This window comes from Ochotona princeps, chromosome 12, assembly GCF_030435755.1.
Source record: "Ochotona princeps isolate mOchPri1 chromosome 12, mOchPri1.hap1, whole genome shotgun sequence".
NCBI lineage: Eukaryota > Metazoa > Chordata > Mammalia > Lagomorpha > Ochotonidae > Ochotona > Ochotona princeps.
In genome coordinates, this window is record NC_080843.1 from 68,818,288 (window position 1) to 68,843,561 (window position 25,274).

Genomic DNA, 25,274 nt, shown 5'->3' on the forward strand with positions numbered 1-25,274 from the left:
TTTTTTTTTTTTTTAACCTAACTAAATCTGGTCTACATTTTCGGTTCAAACTTAGCAAACCCTGTTTCCCGGATGCATCTGACATTAGGTTAACTTTCTCACTGTTTGCAGGGACACATGATGGCAACAGAATGTCAGCTGTGATGTGACAACATTGCTTAGCTAACAGTGGCCTCTCACAGCTATACTGCGCAGGCACTGGGAGGTGGTGGAGGAATAGGGGAGCCCCACGCTTCGGGCTCCCTCCTGGGGATCACTCATGGAACAGGCACTTCCCTTGGAGGCATCTGCAAGCAAGGCTGCTGTTGGGAGAAATGGGATCCGTCAGCTGGGGTCTGTCAGCCACGAGGGCCTGTCTCCACCTGGGAATCCTGGCCTTGAACTGAGCTGACATCTGGGGAGCCGGCCTAGCAATACACTTCCAATGCCACTGACAAGCGACTGAGTGTTCTGCTTACAAAGCCCACTGGTGGATCTCATAATGTTTAATTTGAACTGTAGGCGTTCACTGACTTCCTTTGGTCTCATACTTGTTTTTCATTGAAACCGTCCTCTTGAGTTAACGTTGACCTAGGGCAAGGGTCATGACCCTTGTACAGCCTCCAATGCCATTTCCAGGACCCTGTGACCCCAATCCCTGAAGTTTTAGGCACGTTTAAATGTCAGAGCTGTCACACTAGGTTGCAAGGACACATGTGCTGCTTCCATCCAAGTGGTGAGTTTTTGGAGTCAACGTTTTAGCTTTGGGTCTCAGCTCTAACAGATTCTGACTACACAGCAGGTGCTTGATGAAGTGTGTCAAGGGATTGTTTCGGAGTTTGACACATTAGGAAAATGTCCCATCAGTGGTGAGGAACAGCAGGAACCCCATGTCTTCCACTCAGTGAATATCCTCCCTGGTCTATGTTGGTTTGGTCTGGGCAACTACCCCTTCCTCCCTCCCTCACTCCAAAGGGAACCTATTTCTACTCTGTTGAACTATTTATCAGGTGTTAGGAGCTGAATGATGCCAACCTACCCCAGTGCTTCAGAATAGGACTGTACATATACACAGTCTTTAAGAAGTAATTAAGTGTGGGCCTGGCGGCGTGGGCTAGCGGCTGAAGTCCTCGCCTTGAAAGCCCCGGGATCCCATATGGGCGCCGGTTCTAATCCCGGCAGCTGCACTTCCCATCCAGCTCCCTGCTTATGGCCTCGGAGAGCAGTCAAGGATGGCCCAATGCATTGGGACCCTGCACCCACGTGGGAGACCCGGAAGAGGTTCCAGGTTCCTGGCTTCGGATCGGATCGGCGTAGCATCGGCCGTTGCGGCTCACTTGGGGAGTGAATCATCAGACGGAAGATCTTCCTCTCTGTTTCTCCTCCTCTCTGTATATCTGACTTTGTAATAAAATAAATAAATATTTTTTTTAAAAAAAAGAAGTAATTAAGTGGGGCCCAGTGTAATGGCCTAGCTGCTAAAGTCTTCGCCTTGAATGTGTCAGGATCCCATGGGGGTACCGGTTCTAATCCCAGCAGCCCTACTTCCCATCCAGCTCCCTGCTTGTGGCCTGGGAAAGCAGTCAAGGACGGCCCAAGGCTTTGGGACCCTGCACCCATGTGGGAGACCCAGAAGAGGCTCCTGGCTCCTGGCTGCGGATTGGCTCAGCTCCAGCCATTGCAACTGCCTGGGGAGTGAATCACTGGGTGGAAGATCTTCCTTTTTGTCTCTCCTCCTCTCTGTATATTTGTCTTTGCAATAAAAATAAATAAATCTTTAAAAAAATTTTTTTTAAAAGAAGTAATTAAGTGGGTCTGGCATTAGCATACAGGAGACTAAGCCACTGACTGCTGAGTGCTCCCCCGTGAAGCCACTATGCCATAAGAGAGCTGTTTCTAGTCCTAGCTGCTCCACTTCTGATGCAGCTTCCTGCTAATGGCCCTGGGAAAGCAGTGGAAGACAGGCCAATTTCTTGGGCCCCCGGATGGAGTTTCAAGTTCCTGGCGTGGTCTGGCCCAGTCCTAGCAATTACCACCATTTGGGGAGTGAAGCAGTAGACGCAAGATCCTTCACTCTGTAACCCTGCTTTTCAAATTAATAAAATTTTCAAAGTAGTAATTAAGTTAAACAAGATCAAGAGGCAGGAACTGATCCAACATGACTGATGTTCTTACTTTGACAGAGGACCACGTGAGGAACCCTCCAGGAAATCAACCCTCATCAACGTCATCTAGGACTAGCAACCTATAGCAGCGAGACAAATACACGTCTGTTGTCTGAGTGCTCTCAGCCTGTCTGTCTGTTGCAGCATCTTGAGCTAACCGCAGATACAAAACAACGGTGAGCAAGTTGATGGACTGCAGCAGCTGTGAACAGGAAGGAACATCACCTGCGCGCCGTCAGCCAGCAGGAAGTGTGCGCATATCAGGAAGGGAGGGTCCTCGGGGGCCTGAGAGCAGCACAGCTCCACCACCACCACCTCCGGGTCGCCACTGATCCCCACCTGGAAAACAAGGTGTGCACGCGGGGAAGCAGCGAACACGCATCGCGCAGAGCACCCAGAGGTGCTGATTGGAACCACAGCGCGAGACACGATTATGCAGAGGTACAAGCAGAAAATAAAACATACAGAGATACGTTTCCTCTTGTATTTTTACTATAGATACATGAGTACTTATAAAAGATCGTGGGGAATAGAATTAAAGACACTTATTGCAATGAAATCAAGTTTTGAAATCCTCGCATGTGTCTATGTCTGTGTTTATAGTGTGCTTTTCCTGTTTTCTTTATCACAGAAGGAATTGTTATTTTCAAATTAAATACTATTTTCGAATTTTTGGTGCTATTTTCGAATTTTATCGCCTATCTAAAAAATACAAATGGAGCAGAATTTTGAAGATCAGTGTGGATATTTATGTGATTTTATCAAAGAGAAGCTAATTTTATTTTTAATGCAAAAGAATGGGGATTCAAAATGGCATAAATAATTAGCATCAAACATATACTTATAAATCCAAGGAATTGAACAGCTAACATTATGATAACATGGTGCAATGTCAGCAACATTCTGCTTCGGATCCAACTTCCTGCTAAAGTGCCCGGGAAAGTAGTGGGGAATGGGCAGGAGGTGGGTCTCTTCCTCCCCTCAGGGAAGCCAGCATAATGCCCTTGGCTCCTGGCCTGGCCCAGCCTCTACCACTGTGGCCCTCAGAGAGTGAATTGGGCAATCTCTCTCTCTCTCTCTCTCTACATATCTATGTCACATTATCTTTCAAACAAATCATATACGTCTTTAAAAACTGTCTGAGAAGCTGCTAATAATAAGGAGCACTTTTATTTCTTAATCCTACATGAATATTTTGTAGTGTTTAAAATGTCTTGTACGGCATGCAGTACTATGAAAGTAAGAACATTCAGAATAAAAAGCACTGAATCTTAAATGTAAGCATTTTCTTTACCACCAAAATCAGTATATATATATATATATATATATATATATATATATTGCAGAATATATGATATTCACAATTTTTCAAAACAATCAGAAAATGAACAAGAAAAACATTTAGAAAAATTCTGTTTTCTTTTTCTAAAAAAAAAAAAAATATCAGACTTACTTTTTCCAAGGTGTTATATTTTGCAACTTCAAAATCTTGAGGAAAATGAGGAATTTCAACATTCTCTACATGAAACCTAAAACAGGACAGTTACATATTAACATTGAAGTAGAATTTAGGTTAGACACAGCTTCACAATTTTTTTTTTCTTGTAGATCTCCTCTCCTAATTCTTTAAGCCTCCCACGCCTTCTTAGGAATTCTAAGTGTTTTCCAGGTGGTTCTTGATGAGCTGGGTTCCTTGCCTGGTCCCAGCACTGAGCCCAGCACTGCTCCAGGGCAGAGGCACCTGCCGCCAGCTGCCCCGTTCGTGCTGTCCACTGGGCTCCTGGGGCTTCTGACACGCAGGCCCGACCCGGCCCCTGCCTGGATCACAGTGAACGCCTCTGTAAAATAACACTCGGCCTTCTCCTAAATCTGCACCTTTGATTTTGGAGTAGTTCTCTTTTTCACATTATCAATAACAAACACCCTAGCAGCATCACGTAGTTCTTAGACTGGGCCGCTAAGGTAACAGGTAAGCAAGCGCCCACGCCTTATCACCTGTGACTCTCTCCTTTGAAAAATCAATTTCTCTAATAATTACGCCACATCTCAGGAAACTGAGATGACAGAAGCAATCAGCAGTATTCTGGTTGAAGGAAAAAATATTAAGCAAAAACTTAGATTGGCAGAATAGGCTGACATAACAACAGCCTAGTAGTAACACTAATAATACTGCTTGAATTTGTGAAACATAAACCCTGCAGAGTCCCGAGGTTTGAAGCTGGATTACTCGGTGGGTTCCACAAGGTCTTCTTGGCTCATGACATCATCCAGGGACAGGTCATCCGTTTTCACTTCTAGGATGAAAACAAATGAAACACTTGTTTACCGCTCAAAAGCTTATTTGAATGAGTTGACACAACAGATGGAATTAAGCCATTGAATAAAGATCATATTTGTTGCAATATTTAAGAGCAATTCTTAAATTAGCTATAGCTATTGATAGTCTAAAGACAGCACAAGTGGGGATGGGCATTTGCCACAGCAATGAAGATGCCATTTGGACACTCGCATCCCATCCAGGAGTGTTGATTCTTGTGTCCAAATGCAGCTTCCTACTCCTGGCCACCCTGGGCGTGGCAGGTGATGCTCCAGTCCCTGGGTCTCAGCCTCTCATACGGGAGACTCAGACTGGTTCCAGTTCCTTGGTTCTGCTCAGCCCAGTCTTGGCTGTTCCTGGCATTGGAATCTGCCTCTTTCCATCTCACTGCCTTCCAAGGCAAATGAAAATAAATAAATAAATAAATAAATAAATAAATAAACATTTTAAAAAATGCAAAAATGAAGGGAAGAAATGTAAGACAGAACATACAATAATTCTATTTTAATGGGTATTCGAGAAGAATTCTAACATAAATCTGTATTCCTAAAATTCACATCTCTATAATTTTTGATTTGTATTTTCTCTTCTGGAGACTATGGAAAACATAGGTAGGAAATGCATTTCTAATACTACAGGATCAGAATGCATCCGTGGGTATCCACACATCACAAGTGAAGGGATGAAAGAAATGGAAGAACTGTAATGTGAAGTTTTAGATTTTTAAATTTTTTTTTTATTAATTTACTTATGTGAGAGGCAGAGAGAAAGAAAGACAGCAAATTCCCACCTGCTGGTTCATTCTCCAAGTGCCCACAACAGTCACAACAGAGCTGAGACCAGGCTAAGTCTACATGAGCTGAAGGGGATCCCATTACCCATGACCTCCAAGGGTCTGCACTGACAGGAGCCAGGAACTGGACCCAGCAATTAAACCCAAGCTCTCTGAAGCACGAAGTACAACACCTGGATTCTAACCACTGGGCTAACATTCTGCTCCCTATGCAAGTGTCTGTTTGATGGTTTTCTTATAGAAGAACCATAACATGATCTATAGTGTTATAATGTATTACAGATAGCATCTGTATAATGTATACAGATAACATCAAGACTTCGAAGATTAGCAGCGTATTAGTGGTGGTTCTGACTTGGAGTAGATTATTCTGAAGGCTGAACCACATATCTCAGTGTGAATGAAGCCCACTCGCCTGCCTCTTCCTGTCTTAGCTATCGTTTCCTGGGACAGCAAGCTAGTTCAATGTCTGTAGCAGCATTTCTGGACAAATGTTTGTCTAAAGAGACTTCGCCTTATCAAACACGTATTATGATACCTTACATATATCATGCGTTTCTGTAAGTCAGTATTTGTCAGAAATGCTTAATTTTTTTAAGATTTGTGACACAAAGAGAGGGACACACACAAAGACAGATAAAGACAAACAGAGCTCCTGCCTACTGGCTTACTCCCTAAAAACACACCCCAGCACCCAACGAAAGCAGAGGCCAGAACTTAGTCCAGGCTCCCACGGGAGCACTGGCCACACTATCTGAGCCTTCCCTGTTCTGTTCCGTCCCAGTTACGTCTCCAGTTATGCTGGAGTCAGGACTGGGAGCCAGGCGTGGACCCCAGGTAGTCTAACGTGGAACACAGGTGTCTTAACCTTAACAGCTAAGCCAACCACCCCCCCCCCTTCATCTGCTCATTTTGGTACCTGATTCACAAGGTGTACATTTTTTCTATGTCCAAAGGCTTTCTTCTTGACAGATTCCAAGCTGGAATCTGAGATTATGAGGGAAGAAAGTTTCTTTCAGGGGGACCACCTTTTGGAAAGAACTTCTTTGGCAAAATATTAGCCTTTTGTCCTTTATTATTTAGGTATAACTTCTAAAAATTTACTTCTTAATTAAAAAAAATTATTTATTTAGTTCTTTATTATTGGAAAGACAGGTTTACAGAGAGGAGGAGAGACAGAAAGATCTTCTATCCACTGGTTCACTTCCCAAATGGCTGCAATGGCTGGAGCTAAGCCGATCTGAAATCAAGAGCCAGGAGCATCTACTGGGTCTCCCATGTGGGTGCAGGGTCCCAAGGCTTTAGGCCATCCTCGACTGCCTTTCCAGGCCACAGGAAGGGAGCTGGGCAGGAGGTGGAGCAGCTAGGACACGAACCAGCGCCCACATGGGATCTCAGGGGATGCAAGGCTAGGATTTAACCACTAGACTACTGCACCAAGGCTAAAAGTTTATTTTTATGTATTTGAAAGGGATAGAGAAAATAAGTGTGACAAACACACACACACTTTCCATCTGCTGTTTCCCTCCCCAAATGACTGTAAGAGAAGGATGTGGGCCAGGCTGAAGCTGGGGGCCAGGAACTGCATCTCAGATTCCCACATGGGTAGTCCACGTTTCCTACAGCATGCCAGAGCACATTCTGCTTCTGATGCCTACCGGAACTGCTCGTGTTTTGATCAGGAGGCAGCGTGACGGCCAGGGCTTGGGTAGGCTCATAGTTCTTGACATCCAAGAGTCTCCTTTCTTTGATGCATTCCCAGATGAAATCGGGACTTGCAATGTGGACATGCTTCTTGCGGATAGAGTCCAGTTGGTACTGGCTTAGAAGATCAGCATTGTCTAAGACAATATGCGTGCACTGAAAACAAAAAGTCAATCCTTTATGCAGTGATTAAAAAAAAAGGGAAATCTAAATAAATTATTTATGCCTACTTTTCACCAGTAACAAGTCTTATGATATGATAGTTTCATGTAATAATTTTCTTCAGATTTCTAAAACCTTTAGAAATAGTGCAATTTCTTATTATATAAAATTTTTCTTAATCCCTGGTTTTTAAAGTGTTTGGACACAAATACTAAGTGCTTGAACATCCCTACGAGTTATTTCTAAAGTGTCACTATTGTAAGCAGTGCTCTGTGATGAATGGCCTCACTCACACCCCGTCAACCTGTTCAGTTATTCCCCGCAGTGTGGAAAGGGAAGTTCAAAGATTATTCATTACTTACTCATTTTGTACTATAAATTTAGTTTTGAATAAATAGCACAGGACCATTGCAGACTATCTACAAAGTGAAACAATAATAATGGCATCTTAAATTCTCCACTGCTGTGTCATTCCTCAGAGGCACCTGTTGCAACTTGTCCTTCCTGGATCCTTCCAGAACTCTTCTATGCACAGACAATATTCACAGCTAAGTACACACGTGGTAGCGTGTGAGCTATACAGGCCTGAACTGGCTTGTCCACTTAACTTATCTGCAATTCACGCCTCGTGGTCACACAGAAAGCTGTTTTCTTCTTTATGACAACCAACATGCATGTTTAAAATGTTTATGTCCTACTGCGAAACACACGCGCGCGCACACACACACCCCTGTCAAAAGACTGCACGCACAAGATGTGACAGTTTGCAAAGCCAAGAGATGGCGATGGCAGGTCTCTGCCCAGAAGGCAGACTGGGCAAGCACAGCAAATACGCATTATTCATCCAGCCGCAGAAATGGTGAACCTAGTGAGTGCGGGAAGCCTACACAATTCTACTGCAGAGAAACATGGCCATTCCATTTCCGACACTCAGCTTGACCCACGATTCGCTGAACAGGTGAGGCTCACTGTAGGCAAGCCCTAGGGCAACGGTCTCGGGACAGGCTGGGTCAGCCCATTTCCAGGCAGCGGGGCAAAGGTCTGGCACAGGCAGACCTGGGGCCTGACACCTTTGGATCTCAAGTTCTACTTCTTTCAATGAGGTGTTTTTCTTTTCTTTTCTTTTTTTTTTTTAAGATTAGCCATAAGTATTTCCAAGGCTTCATCCAGATTCTCAGATTTACAGTTCAAGAGAGGGAAGGGAGCGTCCTTCAGTGTTTAAATAAACATTACATTGCTGGGCCCGGCAGCGTGGCCTAGCGGCTAGAGTCCTCGCCTTGAAAGCCCCGGGATCCCATATGGGCGCCGGTTCTAAACCCGGCAGCTCCACTTCCCAGCCCGCTCCCTGCTTGTGGCCTGGGAAAGCAGTTGAGGATGGCCCAAAGCTTTGGGACGCTGCACCTGCGTGGGAGACCTGGAAGAGGTTCCTGGTTCCTGGCTTTGGATCGGTGCAGCACTGGCCGTTGCGGCTCACTTGGGGAGTGAATCAATGGACGGGAGATCTTCCTCTCTGTCTCTCCTCCTCTCTGTATATCTGACTTTGTAATAAAAATAAATAAATCTTAAAAAAAAAAACAAAACATTACATTGAGTTCAAGCTCCACTCCAAAGATCAGTTCACAGGGTCTGTTCATCTTTCTGACTCCCCGGAGTTAACATCACATGTGTCACTCGAGGGTGGACACATTGGTAGGTGATGACAGCAGGATTTTTGCAAATGTTGTGCACTGTTGCTTTCCTCCTCTGAGAATAATCTGTCTGAAATTCTATTTATGTCTTTGGCTGTGCTCTAGTAATTTGTCTTCAAGGACATCCTCCTGCAGCCTAGGGGAGGCCGGGATGGGCCTTCCTATCTCTAATGCACTCTTGGCCCAACCAGCCAGTGGGCAATGCCACAGTTTCTCCTGCTGTCATTCTTCTCTGCTTATTCATTGAACCATGACACTCATTGCCTCAAGGCACCATGCTTATCATACAGTAGTTTAATTGACTTGGAAATACCTGGGGATTTAGAAGGAGAGAAAACTTTCCACCGTTTTCCTTGATGTCAAACTGTAGCTTTCTCTTCTGTTGACGAGGTAAGTACTTGACTTTCAAACAGAAGGTGCAATTTGCAAAGATTCCCAAAGTCATCCTGCAGGGAAGAAAAAAAGTTTCAGTTTTTAAGGATTTCTTTTAGATAAATATAGCAACAATGAGTCCAGAATTATTATACATGCAAACTGTGGGGAAAATTATTATATTTACTAATTCTGAAAGGCAAAGAGAAGAGAGGAGGGATCTAGAAGAGATGGAGGAGATGAGAGGCAGAGAGAGAATCTTCTACCTGCCGATTCACGTCCCAAATGGCTACAATAGTTATGGCTGGAGCCAGATAAATCCAGGAGCCAAGAACTCTCCCCAGATCTTTTTACGAGGGTGGCAGGAATTTAAATAACTGCCATCATCTGGTGCCTCCCAGGCACACTGGCAGGAAAGTAGACTGGAAGCAGTTAGGGCACTTGGCACCAAGCACTCTGATGTAGGGAGTAGGTGTCCCACGAAGCCAGCATCACCTGCTGTGCCAAAATGTCCTCTTGCCCCTTTCAGTCATCTTGATGATAGCCAGTCTTAATTTTTTTTTTTTTAACTAATCTTACTTGATTAGGGTACAAAGGGTCAAGTGCTACAGGAAAGTGGGTAATACCATTGTTTCCACACTAATATCATCATTTCCCCCTCTATCTGGGGTCAGGGGAGAAATAAAGGGAGAAGCCCTACCCAGCCTCCCTCCCATCCCAGGTCCCCAATGTGAGGCATGTTCCGAGGGTCCTGCTCAAGCAGTTTTGATAGTTCGACAGTTCTGAATTGCTGCAAGTCTCGCCGTTCCAAGTGCAATGAAATCTCTTCAGAATGCACTGGCTGTCATAGTCTCTTCATGGTTGGGGTTCTGAGATCAGCAGTTCAGTTGGAGGGATCCCCAAAGAAACTTCGTCTGAGGTGATCTCAGATCTGATTCTTTTTTTTTTTTTTTTTAAAGATTTATTCATTTTATTACAGCCAGATATACACAGAGGAGGAGAGACAGAGAGGAAGATCTTCCATCCGATGTTTCACTCCCCAAGTGAGCCGCAACGGGCCGGTGCGCGCTGATCCGATGCCGGGAACCTGGAACCTCTTCCGGTTCTCCCACACGGGTGCAGGGTCCCAATGCATTGGGCCGTCCTCAACTGCTTTCCCAGGCCACAAGCAGGGAGCTGGATGGGAAGTGGAGCTGCCGGGATTAGAACCGGCGCTCATATGGGATCCCGGTGTGTTGAAGGCGAGGACTTTAGCCACTAGGCCACGCCGCTGGGCCCTCAGACCTGATTCTTGTGTGTGCTTGCCAGTACCGGGTCGAACACAGTCCATCACCCCAATCAGCTTATGCACATGCTGGTCGTTGCAATTGCTGGGTCAGTTTTGTTTCCAGCCCTGTCTTCCAACTAACCAATGGGTGTTGTAGTCCAGCTCGATCCTGCCCACTTCATACTCAGCCCTCATGCAAACCAGTGGGAGTTGCAGCCTAGTTGAAGCGACTCCCCATAACCCCCACCAGGCCTGCTCCCTACCCTGGTTCCCATGCATGCCAGTATATACAGCAGACTTGTTCAGTCTATCCCACATCCCATTCACTTCTCCTACATGCCAATGGTCATTGAAGCCTTGTTCAACCCAACCAACCCTACTATCCAGCCCACACACATGCTGGCGGGTGCCTTTCTGTTTTGCCACCCTTGCCCTAGTCCTGGTTTTCCTGCTCTCCAGTGGGAGTGGTAACCTGAGGGAGGTGCCCACTATCTCCCTACTAGGCCACTCCCACTACTAGATTATGCACTCTCCAGGTGGTTCTGGAGTTTGAGTTGACAGATAAAGCCCCCAGTGCCAGCCTCTGCCAGCTGATGCTGTGGCAAAGCCCAACCAACCCTCACCCACTCAAATTTTTGCTTGCACCAGTCAGAACAGTCAGCCCAACCTGGCCCTTCCCTGATCTAGTGCACATGAGGCCCACAGGTGTTGTAGCCCTGCCTGGGCTGGAGAAGGAGAAGAAGAAGAGGAGGAGGAGAGGAGAAGAAGTTTGCTTATCTGAGAGACAGAGAGAAATCTCCCATCTGCTACGGGTTCACTTCCCAGAAGCCATCAACATGCAGGATTTGACTTGTAAGTAAGTCGGTGGCAAGAGGCCCAGTACGTTGAGCCTCGTGACTCTAGCAGGAATTTAGAATCAAAAGAGCTAGGCTTCAAAGCCAGATCCCGTGGGGCTGGGAACACAGCTCTCCAGCCACAGGGCTCCGGGATACACCTCCACTCCTCCCCTCCCTGCCTCCATCCCTTGTCTCTGAGCCCACTGGCATCCTCCTGCTTTTGAGGCCACCTAGTCTTTCTACTTTGGTCATGAAGAGCTGTGGCACCCCTTCCATGCTCCCAGCCTCCCAGCCACCAAGGTAAGCAGCACCTCCACCCCTGGCTAGCTCCATGCCCTGTCACCCAGAGGCCCACATTCCCATGGCTTAGCGCTGTCCTGCTGGCTTCTTAAGCTGCTTCAGCGATCCTTAATGTCCCCCCAGGTGCAGCTCCAGTTGGTGTGTCCATTGGCCCATTTTCCTATCACTGAGTTCTGACTGGCCTGGGCTTCTGAAGCTCAAAAAAATCTTGTTCTCTGAAACAACATCAAAGAGAGTTTAAATTCTTGTTTGAGGTTGTCTCCAGCATCCATCTGCCCTACACTGGGTCCCAGCTCTGTCCTGGCCATCCTAGCTTTGTCTTCAGGTAAGACTTCAAGGCTAGCCCTCAGGCCTGCACACAGATCTCTGCAGCACCCATACCGTGCAGCCCACCAGGGAACTGGCAGGAGCCCACTGCCCCAACTTCCTGCCAGTGAGAACTTGCCCGTGTCATCCAACGCTCTGGGCTGTAGAAGCTATGCTTATTTCATTCTGCACTGCATCACCAGGTATTTAGTGACCTGGTTCCCTTGGTACACACATTAACCCACAGCCAGACACAGCGGCATTCTACACAAAAGTTCTGGGATCGAGTCCTAGCTCCTCCACTTTGAACTGGCTCACGGCTAAAGCGCTTGCGAAGGCAGCAGATGAAGACCTAAGTGTTTGGGTTCCGCGGCAGTTGGCAGAAAGCAAGGTTTGTAGCTCAGGCTAAACGGGAGAAGTGCGACGGACTGTCCCCTGGTGGGAGAGCCAGAAAAAGACATGGCTGCCCAGGCCTTACAGCACTGGGCTTTTACACATGCGAGATGCCAAGGGGGCAGCATGGGAGAAGGTCAGGGTGACTTGGCATTCCAAACATTCCTGGATGGGAGTGTCCGCTTGAATTGGCAAGATGGTGGAATGACTTCTGCCCTGCTAAACCTAATGCTAAACACCTGGGTTGCCGCCACCCAGGTGAGATGCCCAGATGGTGTCCTTCCTTCCTGGCCTCAGGCTGCCCTAGGCCTGGTTATTGTGAGCAATAACCAGTAAATCAGTGAATGGGAAATTCTCTTTTTGCCTCTCTGACTCTGTCATTATGCCTTCCAAACACATAAATAAATAAATCTTAAAACAGATAAGCAGGTACTGGCATGATAGTGTACCGGGTAAATTCCTTGCCTTGAATGACCCGGGATCCCATATGGGCGCCGGTTCTAATCCCGGCAGCTCCACTTCCCATCCAGCTCCCTGCTTGTGGCCTGGGAAAGCAGTGGAGGACGGCCCAAAGCCTTGGGATCCTGCACCCGTGTGGGAGACGGGAAGACGCTCCTGGATCCTGGTTTTGGATTGGCTCAGCTCCAGCTGATGCGGCCACTTGAGGAGTGAATCATCGGACAGAAGATTTTCCTCTGTCTCTTCTCCTCTCTGTACATCTGCCTTTCCAATAAAAATAAATATTTTAAAAAAACCAAACAAACAGACAAACAGAGCCTGGTACAATGGCTCAACTGGTTAATTCTCCACCTCCAAGCGCCAGTGTTCAATATAGGTATGGGTTCATGTCCCAGCTGCTCCACTTCCCATCCAGCTCCCTGCTTATGGCCTGGGAAAGCAGTAGAGGATGTCTCAAAGTCTTGGGACCCGGCAGCTGTGTGGGAGACCCAGGGTAAGTTCCTTGCTCCTGGGTTTGGATTGGCTCAGCCTAAGCTGGTGCGGCCACTTATGGAGTGAACCAGCAGATGGAAAATCTTTTTCTCTGTCCCTCCTTCTCTCTGTAAATCTGCCTTTCCAATAACAATTAAAAAAAAAAAAAAGCTCAAGCAAACAAAAACCATTCACTATTACAGATACTCGATGAGGATAACGTTTGTTTGCCTACATTTCTGACCAAATCTGTCATTGTTTTCTAGACATGGCTCTAAATGACCAGAAGTGATGGAATCACTGAACCAAAAAGAGCTTGCATTTTTCAGTCTTTACTTTCATTACGCTAGAGTCTACCTCTCCACCACACTCCAGCACTGCGTGGCTCAGAGGCACGGAGCACCTCCAGGCCGCCGGGAAACCATAGGGTGCCCAGCTTACCTGCAGATCCCTGCCAAGTTCCTGGCACCTGATGTTGCCAGGCGGCCGAAAGGTAACCCTTTGATTTGCAATATCTCAAGTCGGGACTTTCATCTTTTTAGTTCCACATGGCAAGCCCGGCCTCCGGCCCTAGTCACAGCCCTTCCACAGCCGGCCGCGCAGCCTCCTCGTGCGGTCCATGCCTCCTCTAGACGCGGCCAGAGCCAACTCGGGATCCGCGGGCACCGGGCGGGTTATGTCGGCGAGCAGAAGCTCGGGCTGCCCCGGCGCCACCCCAGAGCGACGGCGCACGGCCCTCCCTACCCCGCGAGCTTCTCCTCCCGCCCGCGGACTCTGGGCGCAGCCGCGTCTGCAGGTTTCCGGACTCTGGGGAAGCCCCTGGCCGTCCCCGCCCAGGAAGATCCCCCGACTCGCCCCACACTTCTCCTTGTTGTCGTGGCTGTTCCCACCAGGGCCGAGGGGATGCTGAGTGGTTCATCGTCCAGGCCTAGAATCCAGCCCACTTAAGATGCCTGGCCTTCTTAATGAAACCTGCGCGCACCAGCGAAAAGCGCAGGATCACAGAAAAGCCTTCTGACGCCACCTGCACATTCCAACTCAAACTCTACCCACAAGACCTCCCCATTAGGATCACTAAGCCCCTAAAAAAGCTAAGGCTGTTGTTGCCACAGCTACTCCCATAGCACACAGTAGCGCCCCTGGTTTCCCTGAGCTGAGCTCGCCGTCTGGACCCCCCACTCCTGAGGGGAGGGGCGTCATTTCACTGCTGGGCGGATTCTCCACCGCTCTTCTGGTGACGACATTTCCCGATAGTTCATCAAGGGACTGCGCATTCAACAGGTCCCCCCTAAAGCCTAACTTGCAAAGCAGGCTGGACACTGGGCACCAGGAAAGGAGAAACACCGCGTCCTACTGCGACTCGCTCAGTTCGCGGAAACATGAGGGATCTGGGGAATCGAGTCAGCCTCCAGGTGCGATGGGGACCCTAGATTCGCCCTGCATCCGGCAGCTGCCACTCAGCGCTGAGTCCGGGCCCAAAGCAACTGCTGCGCAACCACACCGGCCCAGTGTCGGTCAAAGCTACATGGAATCCAGGGCCGGGACACCCCGCGGCTCCCACGCACCTGCCAGATTCGCTCCCGGCGTCCCCCAAGTCAGGCGCTGGCTGCTCGAGCCGACGTTTCCGGATTCTGGGCCGTCGGGGCTGCAGACGCTGTCCCGGGGCGCGGCCGGCGGGACGGGCGGGGCGAAGCGTGCGCCCCTGCAGCCCGCCTCGCTCCGCGCTGCACCAGCGCTGCTAGCGGGAACCGCCGCTGGTCAGTTCCCGGAAGAACTCGGGACCCGGTCCAGGACCTCACCATCGCCGGGCTGTCCAAGGACTTCTTTTCATTCAGCTGAGACGGGGAGCGCCATTTAACTGAGAAGTCAGGGAGAATTTCCAGAGGCAGAAAAGCAGCAAAATTTGCGAGGGTTTGGGATCAGAGACTTTCTGAGTTGAAGTTTATGACAGTCCTTGTACGTATTCACGTATATGTGTGGATTCAACCGCAGGGAGTGAATCGGATTCCAGGGGAGCAGGAGAAAATGAGAAGGGATAGAACAGAGAATACTGCCTCCGTCCTATTTTACAGGGACATTTCTTGGGGGTTCCGTCTTTACGACCTACATTATGAGGTTACATGAGAACCCTTTAGGTGATATTAGTGATAACAGTAGGGGATTTTGGATCTATTCTTCTATTCTTCTCTGGAAACAATAAACACCTGGCACAATTTTACGACAACCCATAGGTCAAAAAAAAAAAAAAAATACAGCGAACAAGGAAGTGCTTAACTAGGAGAAAGGCAACTGAAACCAAGTAGTTAGATCTTTTATGGAGTTTTAACTCACCCTAGCTCCATTCGCCCTGTCAGAAATCATTCCTGGCGTGCACACCTCACTCTACAGGCAGTAGACTTTGCCCAAGGGTGTTTGTTATAGTTATCTCTCTGAGGGTAACCAGGGGGAGCTGGTGCAAGGGGTTTGCTACTTCACAACTTTCTCAAAGCAGGGAGAGTTCCTTGAAAACACTAAAAGGGAAACGAACAAGTGCTTCTGCTACCAGGAGCAAAGCTCAGCCCTGCCAACATCTTGGGAGAAAATCCAAGAGAGAGGTTTTTGGAGATACGAGTTTTGAAATGCTCATTTTACCAGCATGCCTGAGTTCAAGTCCCACCAAGGCTCCCAACTACTTGGTATTCTGTTACCCATACAGGAGACCTGGATCGAGTTACCAACCTTGGACTTAAGTCTGACACAGTCCTGGCTATTTCAGACACTAGCGCAGTGAATCAATGGATGGCAGATCCTTGCTTGTCTTTGTCTTTTTGCCTTTTAGATACACGTGAAAAAACAACTTTTTTAAATGTTCCCTTTAAACAGAGGCATCTAGGGGGCCTGACAAGATGGCTCAATCGGCTAATCCTCCCCAGGCAAGCATGGAGACCTAAAATGGGTGCCGGTTCCTGCAACAGCTGCTCCACTTCCCATTCAACCCCCTGCTTGTAGCCTGGAAAAGCAGGAGAGGACAGCCCAAAGCCTGACCCTGCCACCTGCGTGGGAGATCCAGAAGAGGCTTCAAACACCTGGCTTCAGATCGGCTCAGCTCTGGCCATTGCAACCATTTAGTGAGTGAACCAGTGAATGGAAGAGCTTTCTCTGTCTCTCCTTCTTTCTGTAAACCTGCATTTCCAATAAAAATTTTAAAACCTTAAAAAAAAATACATAAATGAGGGATCTAGAAAGCTACGCGCAAGGCTAAGGGCAAAATGCTCATTGGTGGAGACATTGATTTTACTTGTGTCTGGTTTAATGCTTAGAGCAATTAAAGCAGGAAGTGAGAACGAAAGCACCAGTTGTACGAAGGCGTTTTGAAAAGTTCATGGGGGCCCCGTGCGGTGGCCTAGCGAGCAGTTGGAGCCCTCACCTTGCACATGCCAGGATCCGATTTGGGCGCCGGATCATGTTCCAGCTGCTCCACTTTTCAACCAGCTCCCTGCTTGTGGCCTGGGAAGGCAGTTGAGGAAGGCCCAAAGCCTTGGGACCCTGCACCCCCATGGGAGACCAGGGAAAAGCTCCTGGCTCCTGGCTTTGGATCAGCTCAGCTCCGGCCTGTGCGGTCATTTGGGGAGTGAAACAGCTGATAGAAGATCTCTCTATCTCTCCTTCTACCTGTAAATCTGCCTTTCCACTAAAAATCAACAAAAGTTTTAAGTTCATGGAAATGGAATTGAAATACAAGTTTAGGGACAGGTGATTAACCTATTGGGAATGTCCATACCCCCAGAACAAAGTACCTTGTTCATATCCCAACTACTCAACTTCCAAGTCATCTTCCAATTGATGCATTGATATGCAACCTCAGAGGCTGCGAAGGATGGCGTGAGTGCTTGGCACCCATATGGGATGCTGGTTTTGCAGGAAGAGGCTTAGCCCGATAGGCTACAATACTGGCATCCATGTGTTTTTTTTTTAAGATTTGAGAGGCAGAACAATGCACACACAGATGTAGAGAGAGAATGAGGTCAATCTCCCACCCACTGGTTCGTTTCCCAGGCGGCTGCGATAGCCACTTCTAACAGCCGAGGTGTTTGTCTCACACCAGGATGCCTGGGTTCGGTTTCCAAGTGTGTAGTCCTGCTCCATCTACTGCTCTGCTTCTCTTACCTAAGATCTATCTATTTTGATTGGAAAGTCAGATTTACAGTACGAGAGACACTAAAAATCTTCCATCTGCTGGTTCATTCTCCAAATGGCTGCGGTCAGTGGCTGGAGTTGAACTGATCCAAAGTCAGGAATCAGGATCTTCTGCCAGCTCTCCCACATGGGTGCAGGGTCCCAAGGCTTTGGGCCACCCTATGCTGCTATCCAGGCAATAAGCATGGAGCTGGATGGGAGGTGAAACAGCCAGGACACAAACTGGTGCTCGTATGGGATCCCAGTGCTTGCAGTTGAGCCACTGCACTGAGCCCCTGACTACAGCTTCTTAGCAGTGCAGTGACAGCTGAAGTTACTGGACCCCAACCTCCCATGTAGAGACCTGTATTGCATTCCTGGTTCTCAGCTCTGGCCTCTGCTACAACCATTGCAGGCATCTGAAGTAAACCAGTGGTTGGAGCTTTATCTCCTATTAAACAGCAAGAATTTTATTTGCTTTCAAGAAAAAAAAATGCTTAAATATTTATTTAATAGGGAGAGAAAAAAAGGAGACAGGGAAAAGAAGAGGGAGAAAGAAAGAGGAGAGAGAGAAAGCTCTTCCTTTCACTGGTTCATTCCCGAAATGGCTCTGATGGCCAAGGCTGGCCCAGACTGAGTCACATGTCAGGAAGTCCACCCAGGTCTTCTGCATGGATGGCAGGGGTCCAAACACTAGGGCCATCTTCAGGAATGTGCCTTATATCATAGATCTTTGTCCTTTTTGAGATTGGCTTATTCCACTGAGTGTAACAGTCTCCAGTTGGGTCTGTTTTGCTGCAAATAATAGAATTTCATTGTTTTTTTTTAAAAAGATTTACTTATTTTTTATTTGAAAGTCATATTTACAGAGAGAAGGAGAGACAGAGAGAAAGATCTCCCATCTGCTGGTTCACTTTCCAAGTGGCCACAATGGCTGAAGCTGAGTTAATCCAAAGCCAGGAGCCAGGAACCTCTTCTCGGTCTCCCATGCAGGTGCAGGATCCGAAGGCTCTGGGCCATCCTTTACTACTTTCCCAGGCCACAAGCAGGGAGCTGAAGGGGAAGTAAAGCATTTGGGCCCATGTGGGATCCTGGCACATGCAAGGGAAGGGTTTAGCCACTTGGCTATTATGCAGGGCCCTAGGATTTAATTCTTTTTGATGGCTGAGAGGCATTCCATGGAGTAGATGTTGCACCACAGTTTCTTTGCCCATTCCTGTGTAGTTGGACATCTGGGTTAGTTCCATGTCTTCACTATTGTGGATTGCACTGTTATAAATATAGGGTTTCACGTCACTTTCTCATATTGTCATATGCACATTTCACTTTCTTTGGTTATATTCATTGGAGTAGCTGGGTGGTAGAGATCCATTTTCAGTTGTCTGCATACTTTTCTTCTTAAAGATTTATTTTTATTGCAAAGTTAGATACATATAGAGAGGAGGAGAGACACAGAGAAATATCTTCTGTTGATGATTCACTCCCCAAGTGACTGCAATGGCAGGTGCTGATCCGATCCTAAGCCAGGAGCCAGGAGCTTTTCCCTGGTCTCCCATGGGGGTGCAGGGTCCTCAGGCTTTGGGCCGTCCTTGACTGCTTTCCCAGGTCATAAGCAGGGAGCTGGATGGGAAGCAGGGCTGCCGGGATTAGAACCGGCGCCTATGTGGGATCCCAGTGCATTCAAGGTGAAGACTTTAACCACTAGGCCACGGCACAAGGCCCGTTGTCTGCATACCTTTCATACTGACATCCGTAGTGGCTACACTGGCTTACACTCCAACTTTAATGTAATCTTTATCATTCTATTTAGTAGGCATCATTACAAGCACCCGTATTTTGCAGGTAAAACTAGATTTAGAAAGGTTGAGTGCTAAAGATTACAAACCTTTTTGTGGAGTTAGGATTGGATCCTGGCTTGCCAAACTCCAGGTCCTGGGATTGTCCCCTGCCTCTTATGATGGCTTAGAAGACTGTGTAAGAATGGCTCGCCTTGTGCTCACACCCTCTTGTGTGCAAGCTGTCAGTCTAATTTTTCACTACAGCAAAATGTGAAGATGCAGCAAGGATAGGAGAAGCTTTTTTCTTTGTTATTATATTTACATAGTGGAGAAGGATGCATGCTCATGTGGACTACTGCTTAGGGTGGGAAAGGCGGCAGAATAGGCAGAAGTGGGTGAGACAATTGTTTCCGTTTTCTTTTTTCCTTCTTCCTGTGTCTGAAGGATGGGAGGAGAGGAGGGGACAGGGCTGCTCCCAGCAGCCTAACTGGATTGGTATTCAGGGATGTGGGATGGCCACTCAGTGTCATCCCAGGGTCACCGAGGTGGAGCATGTTCCGAGGGGTCTGATCAAGTGGTTCCAGTAGTTTTGAGGTGTGGTTGAGTTCATTGCTCCAAGGTTGAGGAAACCCTTCCAAGCTCCACTGGCTGACATAGTACACCTCAGAGTCTCAGTTCACCCAGATGCTTGCTATCCAAGCTGAGGCAGCAGAGTTGTCCAATTTGTTCTGCCCTCTATCCCCTGCCATGGCACTGGCTGTGCTCTGCAGGCCTTAGTGATCTGTCATGTACCCTCATGTGCATCTGGGCATGCCGTCCGCTGCACAGACTTTAGCAAGCAAGGAGACCCAGTTATGACACATGCACTCCACGATCAGAGCACAGATCCTATGGTTGGAGTTCTGAGTCCAGTGTTCCAGTTGTGGAGGTATCCAAACAAACCTCACCAGAGGTGATCAGACCTGACTCCTGTGTGTGCCAGCCAGTGTGGAGTTTGGCTCAGCCTGTCACCTGCATGAGCCCACACATACACTGGTAGTTGTAGTTGCTGACATGGGTCAGTCCTGTCTCCAGCCCTATCTCATAGCAAACCAATGACTGCTCCTGCCCAGCCCAACCCTGCCCACCATACACGCAGCCCTAACACACACTAGTGGCAACCACAGCCCAGAGTGACTCCCAATAACCCACACTAGGCCTGCTCCCAGCCATGGTTCCTATGCATGGCAGTATGTGCAATAGACTTGTCCAGTCTGTCTCACCTTCCTTTTGACTTTTAGACACCAATGGGTGTTGCTGCAGTCTAATTTAGCCCAAGTTACCCCACTGTTCAGCCCACTCTCACACTGGTGGATGCTACCACCTGTCTAGCCAGTCCTACCCCCAGTCCTGGTTCTCACGCTCACTGGTGGGAGCTACAGCCCCTGAGAGGGGTGCCCATAGTTTGCTTACTAGGCCCACTCCCAGCCCCAGATCTTGCATTTTCCGGGTGGTTCTGTGGTCTAGAGTGACAGGACTTGCTCCCATTCCCAGCACTTGCCAGCTGATGCTGAGGCAAAGCCCGGTCAGTCTGCATTTACTCTGGCTCCTGCATTAGTGGATATGGTCACTTAGCTCAGCCTGGCTCTTTCCCTAACCCAGCTCACATGCAGGCCAACAGGCTTTGTATCCCTGCCCAGCCTGGTCTGCCCCTAGTCCCAGCTCTCACACTTACCAGCGTGAGCACTGACCCAATAGGGGAGCTCCTGTAGCCCCACTACTGGGCTCTTGCTCTACCCTCCTCCCTCCCTGCATAATTCATCCCCCAGTCTCAGCTTTGATGTATGCTGTTGGGTATTGTGGCCCAGCCTGCTCCACACTCAGTTCTTCGGTATATTTGTTAGTCATGTAATCTGGACTAATCCAGCCTCCTCCCAATCCTAGTACCTGTGTCTGTGAGTTCCATGGTCCTGTCCAGTTTGGCCTGTCACCACCCCCAGCTCTTGAGCAAAGCAACAAACATCGCAGTTCTACACGGGCGAGCTCACATATTCTCCCACAGAATTTGTCCCCAGACCCGGTTCTCCGACGTGCTGGTTAGTGTCATGGCCCGGCCTAAGGAGACCCATTCCCTCTTCTGACACTCATTGCAGGTATTGAGATCTAGCTCTGCTGTGTAGAACTCAGCCTTACCTTTAGCATGTTTTGGTAGGCAGTGGGCAGTGGTGTCATGTTGCTGTCCCGCAACGATGGACTTGGTGCACGGAGCTGATACTAACACGTGTGGACCACTGACTGGTGGTCAGTAGCTGAAGTTTATTAACAGCACTAGACTTTTAAAGGCAGGTTGTCAAGTAGGCATCCAGGGAGGAGGGGCTTGATCCATTTACATCTCATCAGCAAGGTACAGTTCCCCAAAACACAACTTGTTCCTCTAGCAGGTTCTTAATCTAAACCTGTGAACCAGGATGTATCCTGCTCATTCATGCCCTTCTCAGTTGCTCCTGGTGCCTTCAGGGGAGATGCAACTCGCTGTTGTCTCCCACAATACCAAAGATTCTGAATGTCCTTCTACAGTGTCAGAAGCTAACTAGTCCAGCTCAGGTCTCCGCTTGGGCAGGTGCATTGGTCTAACCCAGAAAGATCCTCCAGTTTCCCTCCTCCTAAACCTCTTTGTCTCAGCCCCCTCGCTTACCTGGAAATACAGTGCCCTTGTCAATGGAAGTCTCCTAGAAATCTTTCCTCACCAGCAATGTGTTCCCTCAGTGGTTCCCGATTCCTACACATCCTACACCCACTTCCCTAGCAATCCACATCCCCTCATGTCCGTGAGCGCATGTGCTTCCCAGACTGGATTTCCAGCAGGATGGCAAGCTGCCTGAAGCCCTGCCTGCCCACCCAGGACCCACCTGGGATGCCAGATACACTCCTCTGGAACGTGTGCAGGCATGGGACCCTACCCTTCTGCACGTCAATGAATTCCCAAGCCCCACCCACCAGCACACCGCGCCAACATGCCAGCCTCAGACCCTAATGCTCTTCCTTCTCCTCCTCTGCCATCCTGGAACCCAAGCACATGAATGAGTTCCCAGGCCTGCACTGCTCTGCCAGGCCCTGCTGGGTGTTCCCAGGCCCACCGGGGCCAGCTGGTGACGTTCAACCTTTCATTATCTGGCAGAGCAGAAGCCGGAAGTGCTTTCTCTGTACCCTTCTTCTAATGGAGCAGGACTCTTTCAGGCATTTTTCGAGAACTACCTGGGCTGCAGCTGAAAACTTACATATGAGCTTTAATTTAGCAGCCAGTTAAGACTTACATGTGGTCAATGACTTATATTTTTTAAAACAACAAAGAACATAGTACTATGTATCACACTAGAATAAAGCATGTTTTTTTTTTTTTTTAAATATTCATTTATTCATTAATTACATTGCATTACATGACACAATTTCATAGGTACTGGGATTCCCCCCCCTTCACCCCAAACCAATAAAGCATGTTTTTGAAAAAAATGATGAGACTTTTAGGTATTCTTTCAAGCCAAGGAATTATAAAGAAGGAAAAAGATAGCTTGGGTTTTCAGCCTCTCAGACAATTGTGTCATTCTTGGAAGTCTTGGGTTTTGGTTTCCTCATCTCTAAGGGGAGATGGTTTTTGAAGCAGAAAGCGAAAAAATATCTTGAGGGGACAAATTGCTATTAAATATTTTAAATTACCAGTGTCGTTTGTTTCAACTATGACATGGCTTATGTGTTAGTGTGTTAAACTGCAGGTCTGTAACCTTCTAGATACCTGGGGTATCTGCATCTTTGCAGCATCCTATGCTGGCAATTAAAAAACAAACAACAAAAAAACTTAAAAGCTATACTTTTAGTACTTAGCATACGTCATTGTAATATCTAACATACACTTCCAACATAATGCTCAACTAAAATGAATGATGGCCAGTAACTTTCTGAGTATACTCCCACCTGGCTATACAGAGTTTAAAATTTGAGATCTTGACAATTTTTGTCTATGATATGAATCAAAGCTAGAACCACGGGAAGACAATACAGATTCTGTGCCTCCTATGCTGGTAGTGACGTGGGCCGGGCAGGAAGTTAAACGAGCTAAGAGGCTTCCAGCAGTCTCCTCACCAAAGCCTCAAGCTGCTATAACGCCACCCTCTTTCGTGTCAATCTGACATGCCTGCTTGTCCATGTGTAAGGAGCGACTAGAACTGAGCCCCCCAAAACTGACCCCTGGTCCTGCCATCCTGGACCCAGCGGCCACCCTGAATGCCTGATCGTAACTCCCCTAGGTGTTAGCCCCCTTTAAGGTCCACTCGCCTTAGCGTAGTGACCTCCAGGTTCAAACTGTGCGCTTCACCAATCCCCTGGTGCCCACCTACAGTCTCTGGCGGTGGGCATTCTGGGTGCACCTGCGGCTATTATTTATTAACATAGATAGATGCACATTTCTTTTTACCTAAGGACAGATGTTTATAGGCCGCCACCTGGGTCTGTGGATGCCTGTAGCTTCTCTCAATAAGCAAACAGATAAAATATTTTTTTTTTCAGGTTAAAAAAATACTACAGATAAATTATATTCTGAGTGAAGTATTCTACTTTCCCTATTTCACCTTATGACACCGTATGGTAAACTGTCCTTCTCCAGCCAAGGTGTAAAGCAAAGAGAAAAAGAAAACATTTTTCGTTTCTTCAGTGACACATTAGTCATTCAATAGCATGTTCTTGAACTTCATGGCATTGTAAATTTCCATTTTCTTCCTGTTGTTGACTTTGTATTGTGGCTTTTCACTTAAGGGGATGTACAGTAACTGAAATGGAGACTATCATATCAGATGTGAGGATACAACGCAGTATGCATCTCTACTTCCCTACAAAGATGGACTTTCAATGAAATTGTTTACTGTATCTTGACAATAGGATGCTGGACTCTGCCATTGTCCATGCCCGCAGTGATAGATATATGGCTGTTTATCAAGAACTATAATATAGTGACAATATAGGGGAACGTGGTGTGGGAGGGAATTTGGGGAGGGGATAAGGGAAATCCCAGGGCCGAACTGTATCATAAAATGATAATAATAATAAAAAATTAAAAATAATCAAAATAGCAAACCACAACAAAATCCTCCCAAGGCGTCGGTCGTTAAGCTGGCTTTGATTCGGCGCTCCATGCTTTCAGGGATACACGGGATCTATTGTGTCGTAGGCGCCCCTCAGTTTTCGAGCACGTTGGCATCCAGGGTCTCCATCCACGGGGAAAGTAGACTTTCCGACGGTTTCCGCTCCCGCCGCGCTGCCCGCCCATCGCCCGCCTACCACAGTGGCCCGCCCGCGTTAGGGCGAAAGGCGGAGCGCAGTCCATCCCCTAGGCAACTCCCGTCCTTGTGGCGTCGCTCGGAGTTGTAGTTTGCGTGGACCCGGCGTGCCCTGACGAAAGCGCAAAGGGGGAGCAGGAGGAACTACAATTCCCAAGAGCCCTCGGGACAAGGGCGGTGCCTGCCCGGGGGCGGGGCTCCGACTGCCGCGGCGATTGTGGCGGCTCATTCGTAAGTGCCGGAGACTGCAGGGCTGGCGCGGAGGGGTTCGAGGCCGCGGCTTCGCGAAGCGGTACTGTGGTGGGCGAAGGGGCCGGCAGAGCAGGGCTTCCCGGGCCCTGCAGGTAAGGGCGGGCTCGGCGGGCGCGGGGGCGGCGCCGCGGGGCTCCGAGGCGGCCGGTGGGGTCCGCAGAGCTGGGGGGAGCGCTGCTTGCTCTCGGTCTTTGGGCTGCGGCAGGGGTTTCCAGTCGGAAGCTCTGCGTGTTTTCCTGACTTTGTAGTAGGTGCTGCTCCTGTTCCAGGGTGGCTTTGAACGTGCTGTTTGTGTCCACTTTGCACGGCCCAGCAAGGGATCCCCCCCATCGCTTGAGAAAGTGTTTACGTAGCACTGTTGGGAGGTTCAAAGGCTGTCTGTGGGTTTTTTTTCCCCCTCTTTTTTCTTTTTATTTTTTTACTCAAAAAATTTTTTTTTGTCGTCGGGGTTTTATAAGCAGCTTTATTGATAAACATTGTAAACATGGGAACTGTTTAGTTCATGTGGGTTGGTGAGTTGGCCATGTACATACATTCTTTGATCGGTCAGATTTTGATGTCTGGAACATGC

The 25,274-nt window shown here is 48.1% G+C and overlaps 2 protein-coding genes across 2 annotated transcripts in view; one reads left to right on the plus strand and one right to left on the minus strand.

Moving 5' to 3' along the window:
• Positions 1-15,152, minus strand: part of PARP4 (poly(ADP-ribose) polymerase family member 4) — a 69,909-nt gene extending 54,757 nt beyond the window's left edge. The window contains exons 1-6 of the mRNA XM_058670550.1: positions 14,778-15,152; positions 9,122-9,254; positions 6,913-7,114; positions 4,372-4,438; positions 3,598-3,673; positions 2,370-2,483 (exon numbers count right to left, since the gene is read on the minus strand). Coding sequence (XP_058526533.1) covers positions 2,370-2,483; positions 3,598-3,673; positions 4,372-4,438; positions 6,913-7,114; positions 9,122-9,253 — 591 coding nt within the window. The 5' untranslated portion in view covers position 9,254; positions 14,778-15,152. The remainder of the gene's footprint in view (positions 1-2,369; positions 2,484-3,597; positions 3,674-4,371; positions 4,439-6,912; positions 7,115-9,121; positions 9,255-14,777) is intronic.
• Positions 15,153-24,576: 9,424 nt separating this feature from the next.
• The window catches only part of CENPJ (centromere protein J), a 44,284-nt gene continuing 43,586 nt past the window's right edge, over positions 24,577-25,274 (plus strand). Inside the window, exon 1 of the mRNA XM_058670997.1 lies at positions 24,577-24,743. The gene's annotated coding sequence lies outside the window, so the exon portion shown is untranslated. The remainder of the gene's footprint in view (positions 24,744-25,274) is intronic.